Genomic DNA, 8,995 nt, shown 5'->3' with positions numbered 1-8,995 from the left:
CAGGCGTTGCCATGGCAGCGGGGGGCCCGGCTTCCGCTTCCGCTGCCTGCCCGGCGGGTCCGTTGCCGTGGCAGCGGGGATGGAGGCGGCGGCGGTGCCCGACGGGCAGTACACGGCCGTCGCCTACCGGCTGATCGGCGGCGGGCGGTGCGCGGAGGCGGTGTCGCTGCTGAGCCGCGAGCTGCAGAAGAGCTGCCGCTCCCGGGGCGGCCTCTCCCTGCTGGGCTACTGCCACTACCAGCTGCAGGACTTCGCGGCGGCGGCCGAGTGCTACGAGCAGCTGGCGGCGCTGCACCCTGAGCTGGAGGCCTACCGCCTCTACCAGGCGCAGGCCCTCTACAAGGCCGGGCTCTACGCCGAGGCCCTGCGGGCCGCTGGCCCGCTGCTCGACCTCCCCGCCTACCAGGGCCGGGCCCTGCGCCTGCAGGCGGCCGTCCATTACGCCCAGGGCGACCTCCCGGCGGCCAAGAGCCTGGTGGAGGAGGCGCTCGCCGCTGCTGCGGAAGGCGGCCCCGGCGCAGCCGAGGACCCCTCGGAGCAGGCCGACGCCGAGATCATGCTGGGCTGCCTGCTGTACCGGCAAGGCCGGCACGAAGAGGCCAGCGGCAAGTTTGCCGGCGCCATGCAAGTGTTGGGTTACTGCCCGGAGCTGTCCTACAACATGGCGCTGTGCTGCTACGCGGCCAAGCAGTACGTCCCTGCCCTCAAACACATCTCTGATATCATAGAGCGCGGCATCCACCAGCACCCGGAGCTCAGCGTGGGCATGACCACCGAGGGCATCGATGTCCACAGCGTGGGCAACACTTTGCTCCTGCACCGCACGGCACTGGTGGAGGCCTTCAACCTCAAGGCGGCCATTGAGTACCAACTGCGCAACCTGAAAGCAGCCCAGGAAGCACTCACAGATATGCCGCCGAGGGCTGAAGAGGAGTTGGATCCGGTCACACTGCACAACCAGGCACTAATGAACATGGACAGCCAGCCCACTGAAGGGTTTGAGAAACTGCAGTTTCTTCTGCTGCAGAACCCCTGTCCACCAGAAACTTTTGGAAACTTGCTACTCCTCTACTGCAAGCATCAGTACTATGACCTGGCAGCTGATGTGCTGGCAGAGAATGCCCATCTGACCTACAAACTGCTTACACCTTACTTGTACAACTTCTTGGATGCCATTATTACTTGTCAAACTGCCCCCGAGGAGGCTTACCACAAGCTAGACGATTCAGCAGGGACACTGGCTGAGCAGCTGAGAAAACTCACGAAGCAGGTACAGGAAGCAAGGCAAAATTGGGATGATGAAGCTGTAAAAAAGGCAGTTAGTGAGTATGATGAGACTCTGGATAAATATGTACCTGTCTTGATGGCCCAGGCAAAGATCTACTGGGACATGAAGAACTACACAATGGTAGAAAAGATTTTCCGCAAATCGGTGGAATTCTGTAACGAACATGAGGTGTGGAAGCTCAACGTGGCTCACGTGCTCTTCATGCAAGAGAACAAATATAAAGAGGCTATTAGCTTCTATGAGCCAATAGTTAAAAAGCACTATGACAATATTCTCCACGTCAGTGCCATTGTGTTAGCTAACCTCTGCGTTTCCTACATCCTGACAAGCCAGAACGAAGACGCAGAGGAACTGATGAGGAAGATTGAGAAGGGAGAAGAGCAGCTGTCCTATAGTAATCCTGATAAAAATATCTACCATCTTTGCATTGTCAATCTAGTAATTGGTACCCTCTACTGTGTGAAGGGAAACTATGACTTCGGTATTTCAAGGGTCATTAAAAGCCTGGAGCCGTATCACAAAAAACTGAGCACTGATACGTGGTATTATGCCAAACGGTGTTTCCTGTCCTTGCTGGAGAACATGTCCAAACACATGATAATGCTACGTGACAGCGTTATTCAAGAATGCATTCAGTTTCTGAAGCAATGTGAGCTGTATGGAAGAAACATCCCAGCTGTCATTGAGCAACCCCTTGAAGAAAAGAGGATGCACAGTGGGAAGAATACAGTCACCTACGAAGCCAGGCTTTTGAGGGCGCTGATGTATAAGATCGTTGGGTGAACAGTGTAAATGGTGTTCCCATACAGTAGAAATGAGAACTTTGTGTCTGTTCTTTTCTTACACTTGTGAGGCAGTGCTCGCCCTGGTGGTCCATAGTGGTATGGGTTTTTCTCAACTGCATACTTTTAAAGATTTTGTCCTGTACTTCAACAACATGCAGTGGAAAACAGAATATTTGCGTGGAATTAACACGCACCAAACAACTAGGGGCATTCTCAGTAATCTGTCATGTTACGTACACCTGAAGATATATACACCTAAATACTTTATCCTTCTGAAATTTTGATCAAGTTTCTTTTCTTTGGTTGACAGCTGAAAATAATTAGTAATCCATCTTTTCTAGCACAGAAATTGAAGAGAGTGGGTTGTTTTAGTTCTCTAATTTGTGCCTGTGTATGAAATGTTTTTCTTCTGTTTTTTTCCAAGGTATTTTTAATATGTTACAGACCATGTTGATAGTATATTTCAACACAAAAAATGGCTTTATAATAAAAAGATCAGTCCTACAAGCATTAATGTTGCTGTTTGCTGACTCAGTAATAATGCGGGAGTATTCTAGCAAATTGTATACCTAATACAGGGACAGGAATATATTCCAAGAAGAATATGTTAGGATGACACCTCAGTTTAGATCTACCCTTACAGTAAAGTTTGTTATGACTGGACGTAACTGGCTTCAGAGACACTGCCCAGTGCTGCCCCTCCGCTTCTGCGACCCCCAGAGTCCCCGTGCCTGCGCCACCCGAGCAACAGCTGTTGCCCTGCTGACCTGCTCGGTAGCGAGTGCCTACTTAGTAACGCAGTCCTCCATTTGCAGCCTGGCCTGCCCCTTTAATCCAAATACCATTCTTAGAATATACCAGTCTCCAGTAAAAGCCTTTGTGAATGTGAAGTTACATTATTTTCCATATTTCTCAAAAAGCATTTAACTCCCATTTCATGCGGAGGCTTACGAATTCTACCCTTAGATGGAAGAAATCCACTTCTTGATTTCCTCCTTGTGCTACTATTCCTGCATCTCTTAAGACCTCTCTGAAACCCTGTTTATTTGCTTAATTCCTTTACTTCACACCTCCATTGCACTGGCGTCAGACAGTGTGTTTTCTCAATACTCTTCCCATACCTTTTCAACCATATCACATGTTCCACAGTGAAGTGAGACCAAAATACCTTTCAGTGTTTTTATGCAGTCTGTTTTTGTGCCCTATGGCTGCTTTCCTTTCTGTGTATTCTGCCTTCTGAAACAATGCGTGATCTGAAGTTTTTAAAATAAGGATCAAAGATTCACGGCTTTACCTCAGATACCTTGCTTACCTTTGATACTGGCTCCCTGAAGAGCTGCCACAGGGGAATTTAGGATCAGGCTGCACTTCTCTTGAAATCCAGTTTCTATGCTGTGGTTTACCTGGAAAGAAAGAGGACAGCACTTTTGAAAGTTGCTCTATTATAAAGCAATAGAATACTCCATCCCTCCAGAGAGTTAGTGTATATAGGGGCTGAACAGGCCTGCAACCATTTCAACATACAAGAAGTCAGTTTGGCTTATCTGCTGGGAAAGAAACCTGCCAGGGCTGAGCATATCCTCTGGAGCTAAAGGAAACAGCTGTGGATTAGGTAATGTTACAGTTCACCCAAAACTTCCTATAACAGTAAAGTAAAGTAAAATTTAAGTGTCAAGAATGGGAAAATGTTCTCAAGAGGCTGGAGGGCAGGCAGGAGATGCGGCAAGGTGTCTGAGAAAGGCCTCCATAGCTCATTATTAGTCCATAAAGCCCCCAATTATGGTGATATTAAATATTTCCCACAAGTGCTTCCCCATGAGGAGGAGACCCATGATTTCAAATCTTGTTCACCCCCATGAAGCACAGCAGCAGGCTGTAAAGTATGTTTCTAATTTACAGTGGAATTGTATTATATATATTACGCAGCATAAACAGCATGACCTTTAAAAAAAAAGTTTTTAAAAGTCACACCACATAATGGCATCTGAAGTGCAGTAATGGGCAACGACTTAGGGAACATGAGCCCTTTATTTAATATTCATTGTGCGTATTCTGTAAAAGTCAGTGGACATTTAAAAAAAAATTTCACTTCGTAGATTTGTGCCTGTGCAAATGTTGAATGCTCTCTAATGGAGAGCAATTTAGAGACCTTTCCACGGCTGACTGTTCGGTGATGTTCACATGCTCTAGCGGTTTCCCTACAACCGGTGCGTGACTTTCATTAGGGCCAGGATGAGCTGCACTAAGCGCTTCATCTCTTTCTCACCATCCGTGGCCTCACAGGGGTCCACAGCAAATAAGTGGAGGTGACAGGGTCAGTCGACTCTGGCACACAGTTCCCAATCCTGCCAGCCTCCAGGGAGGGCACAGGGCCCTCAGCCACAGGGTGGGAAGGGACAACAGCCATGCATCCCAAAGGAAAAAGTCCCATCAAAGGACATGGAGTTGTGAAAGTTGTGGCTGTTTTAGAAAATACAGCTAGAGGGCAGTCAGCCTGTCTGGAACTTGCTTCATCCTGGTGCAACAGATCAGACATACAAAAAAACCCTACCAGAAAACCCCGGGGAAAATGTCAGTAGCACATTTCCCCCCTTCTTCCCTTTTCCTTCTGTTTCTACCTGCTTTTCCTCCCAGATACTGCGCACCCAGTGTTTCTGAGCAGGCTGGGTGATGCTGAACACCATGACCCTAATGTGGAGAGGCCTCTGCGGCTGAAAGGAGAGGGGGAAACGGCAGAGCTGAGACACAACAGGAGGAGACCTGGGGCAGGTGCTTCCTCCTCTGCTGCATCAGTGCATGCTTCTGTGTGGGGTCTCCTCCCCGTCCTAGCAGCATTCTCCACCACACCCTCTTTCTCAGCAACAGCCACCCAACCTTTCTGTGGCTGCAGCATGCTGGGGCAGACGCCCCGGCCCCCACTTTGTCCTAGAGAGCTGCCTGCCCCTCCTGTGCCCAGAGCGGTCGGTCCTGGGGTCACGTGGCTGTTGTCTTTTGCAGTGAAAGTGTGTCTCTTCCTCCAGTGGCAAGCATGCATTTATAGCATCTCTAACTGCAAAGCACTTGGGTCATGAAAAATATATAAATGTTACAACCAGTTTTATTACCATCTTTACACTGCATTTAATGTTATCACTATGTGACTTACACACAAAGTAAGTTTTTGAAGGAAAGCACATACATTTTTATTTGGAGAAAAGGGAGGACACCAAATAATGGTTTATGCTCCTTAGAAATATAGTAAAATCCAGCTAAATTAATGCCCTAAGCCAGCACAGTTCTTTTGTCCACAATCAAAACCCACCGTTTTCATTTAAAAGAATGCAAGCAGGAAACACTACTGAGAACCAGCTGACCATATGCCCCCTGGAGCTGCCGAAGGCAAACAGCTGCAGATAAGCAGGGATTCCTAAGCAAAAGCCTCTGCTTTTTTTGGTGGAAGCAAGGGGAAAGAAACCCTCAGCCCTCTGCCACTGCATCAATATCCGAAAGATGAGCAACGCAAGATGCCTCCCACACCCACCACTGCTGTACAGAGGCCAATCTCCAGGATATTTGAACTAATAGCCTCTTTTGCACCTTGTCCTTACAGTGCATCTTGTGAGATGTTCTTGTCCTCAAACCTTATGAGGGCTTACCGCCCATGTTGCAGGTGACAAGCTGTATTGTACTGCAGCAAGCAGATCATCTTTTTTGCCAATTACCCTTGCAGTAATTACAGTGCACATTGCATGAGGAAAGGCCTCGAACTGCCATTCTGCCAGCAGCCTGCCTGCGCTGGCGGGTGGAGCAGGGGAGGCATGTAGGGCCTGGGATGTGATTTACTTCATGTGCCACCTTGAGTCCCCTTGGTGCTCAAATCTCTGTAGTTAATCAAATGTCTGCTGACACCACCAGCAGAGCAGAGGTAGTGGATGCCAGGGACACTTGTCATCAGCTCCACAGTCAGAGCTCATAAAAAAATATCAGTAATCAAGGGATGGGTGACTTTATGGTAAGACAGATATAAAAGATGAGACTAAAGAGTCGTCTTGTATAGTTCTGGGAGGAGCATGATTAGTCTTCCTCAGGGAAGTCGGGGTGTTTCTACTGGGTAAGCAAGCCCCATTAGAAGGTGGACAAGGAGAGGAATGTTATTTCGCTAAAAATGGTGAAGTTATATACAAGAATAAAAGCTGATTTGGGCAGCCTGTTCCACAATATCTTACTTACAACATCCTATTTTAGATGCCTGAGTTCAAAACTTCCACACATCCACATTGGCTTTAGCTCTCAGCAAAAGCACCAGAGTCTGGCCCTGACTGATGGTTTGCAGATTTGAGGCACCGATGTGATAACATGGCTGTGTGGGCGGAAAGATAAGCACCGAAAGATCCATCTTCTCCTCTCTCCCAGGCTTCTCTTCCTTTATCACCCCTTGGCCTTTCAGGAAATAAAACCTTCTCTAAATTTTGGGCCTCTGCTAAATCCTGCTGTCTTCTTAGGGAATGAGTATGTCTGGGAAAACACGCAAGTTGTTTACATCATGACATGTAGTTCATATAGAAAAATTATAAACACAGAAATTCCGTCTGGTTTACCAAGCACTAATTCACAAAACAAATTTCCTGCAAAAACATCTTTTAGCACAAAGAGCTGAGAGAGGCTGGTAAAACACCACCTCCTTTCACAAGCACAGCAAGAGGCTTCTCTAGGCTTTCTTTGCACATCCACTACATTAAAATGGCAGCCTCCAGTACAGGAGGCTTCAGCGAGGTGCAGCCTGTGCCTGCAGAAGCTCTAACACACTGAGCCAGGGCACGCAGCACTGACGCTTGTGTGGTGTGCACCTTTCTCAGTGCCTGCACGAGGTGCTGCGTCAGCTTTCACGAACAGCAGGCTGGCCTTTCTGAGAATGGCACACTTGGCTTTGTCGCTCTGCACTGGTGTGGGGACACGGACAACGAAAACCAGTAGCAGCAGAAATGAACCTGGCTGGCGTCCTATGGGGCGGCAGGGAGGATTTACAGAAGCATGGAAATGGTGAAAAGTGAGTCAGTGTTAAAATCCGCCCAGCTTCAATCAATTTGCTGCTAGTCAGTAATATAAGGATATCTAAGTCTGGGACACACTGCAGAGAAATACTGAGATATAACTGATACAACAAACAGCTGCTCTGCAGTCCTCTGCACCACATTTGGACAGTGTGACTTACCCATGACTTGCAAAGAAACATTTTCTAAATAAAGTAAAAGAGGCTTTCAGTCCTGACAAACTTCTAAGCTTTACTTTCAGCAAAACACTCTTTTTATAGCTGATGCTTTTCCATTAAGTAGAAAAATTGAGAAATTTGGACTCATTTTCCAAAGAACCTCTTGATTAGCATCATTTTCCTAGATGTTGCCTGAATTTAAACGAATAAAGCCAGGTCATACAGCAGACCTTGCCAAATCCAACAGCTTCAGAATGTTTCTATTTTGGGGGTCCTTCCCCTAAATTCAGTATAGTTTATAGCCTGAACTGAAGCCAGTAAAAAAAGTTCCCATTAACTTCAATGAGCTTTAAATTGGCACCTTTGAAAATATCCATTTTCACAGACTGCTATTTCAAGCCATCCAAGAGCAGCTTCTTGAAAGTACTGAAACGCTACAACCCCAGTCAAATTCAGTGACAAAATCCCTTGTTTCCACCCACTTAAAATGCTGCTTAGAAAACAGCTAACCCCATGTTTCCCATGGTGCAGCCCCTGCATGTTAAGGAAACGTTGCTATTGCATGACAAGAGGTAGAAGTCATCAGGGGATCCTGGTCCCCTGGATCCAGTCGGACACAGCCTTCACCGGCAGCCCACACAGCCCACTATGGCCCTGAGCACAGGGCTGATGAATCTCATCCACATAGCGTAGGATTACCCCTGCAGCACAGACCCTGCCCTGGGAAACAACGGCACCCCAATGGCCACCCCACCAGCAACTGCTTGGAGAGGGAAATAGAAAACACGAGTGCCAGATTTTCTTCTGGAACATGGGAATCATCACTTTTAAACTTCCCGGGGTGAATTTACACACTGGCTTTGAACAGCCTGAACTTCTCCATGGTGCTTTTGTCCTCTGCTGCACAGTCATCCCCTTCTCTGAATTCCTTGCTGCTTACCTTCTCCTTCCCCCCAGCTCTGCCTCTAGGACCCTTGCCATCCTGTGTCACAAGCAGGGAACAGGTTGACTAACAGCTTTTTATGAGTCAGTTTTATTTTATAGCTCTCTTTCCCGTGGGAGAGGGCAGAAGGAGTTGGCTAACACTCAGATCCTGTTGGGTTGAAATGTTTTCTAACAGCCTTCTTCCAAATTAAAATTAACACAGCTCAGGTTTTTCTTAACTGCATTTCTCTGGTGCCTCACAGAGCTCTTTGTGTCCTCCTCCACTGATTCACGGCCGCTCAAACAGCCGGCAAACAGAAACGCAAGAGCTCTGACATGGCGTATCTGATTTTCGTGCTCTGTCAATAGTATTTATCACTGCAGCTCCCATGCGGAGCAGGAGGGTCTGCTTCTCCATCAGAGCTGAGGGACGGGGGTTTCAGAGCACACGTAAATCCTTCGCTCTTCCCCTGCAGAGCAGGTCAACGCACATCGCATTTTTAAAACCAAAAAAGCCCCATCTTCTGGTGGCTGTCATCCGACTGCTACTTCGGCCATCTCGATAGCACAGAGATAGCCACTGCACTAACATAATCGACGAAATTGTCCGTAGGTGCGAGGCAGGTGTGGAGACAGCTCCATTAGGAAATACCGCCTGATTTATCAGAGCAGCATTATTCTTCCCCTGGCAGCGCATGCCTTTGTGTAACCTTCAGGGAGAGGGCTGGGCGGCTGCTGCCGTGCCCCGGCCGATCTACAGAGGGTGCTGCTACGCCAGGTTTGGGACCCGGCGGCGGGGGGAGCCGCACC

The 8,995-nt window shown here is 48.1% G+C and overlaps 1 protein-coding gene across 1 annotated transcript; it reads left to right on the top strand.

Annotated features, from left to right (window-relative positions):
* IFT70B (intraflagellar transport 70B) lies at window positions 1–2,583 on the top strand. Its single transcript, XM_009514825.2, has one exon. It carries the CDS (start codon window positions 80–82, stop codon window positions 2,069–2,071), a length of 1,992 nt encoding a protein of 663 aa, XP_009513120.2. The 5' UTR covers window positions 1–79; the 3' UTR covers window positions 2,072–2,583.
* Window positions 2,584–8,995: the final 6,412 nt, after the last annotated feature.

Source organism: Phalacrocorax carbo, chromosome 5, assembly GCF_963921805.1.
Source record: "Phalacrocorax carbo chromosome 5, bPhaCar2.1, whole genome shotgun sequence".
Taxonomy (NCBI): domain Eukaryota; kingdom Metazoa; phylum Chordata; class Aves; order Suliformes; family Phalacrocoracidae; genus Phalacrocorax; species Phalacrocorax carbo.
This window is presented reverse-complemented; position numbering and strand designations above follow the sequence as displayed.

Excerpts from the sequence above, each read along its gene's own strand:
- IFT70B (XM_009514825.2), top strand. The coding sequence starts at position 80 with ATGGAGGCGGCGGCGGTGCCCGACGGGCAGTACACGGCCGTCGCCTAC.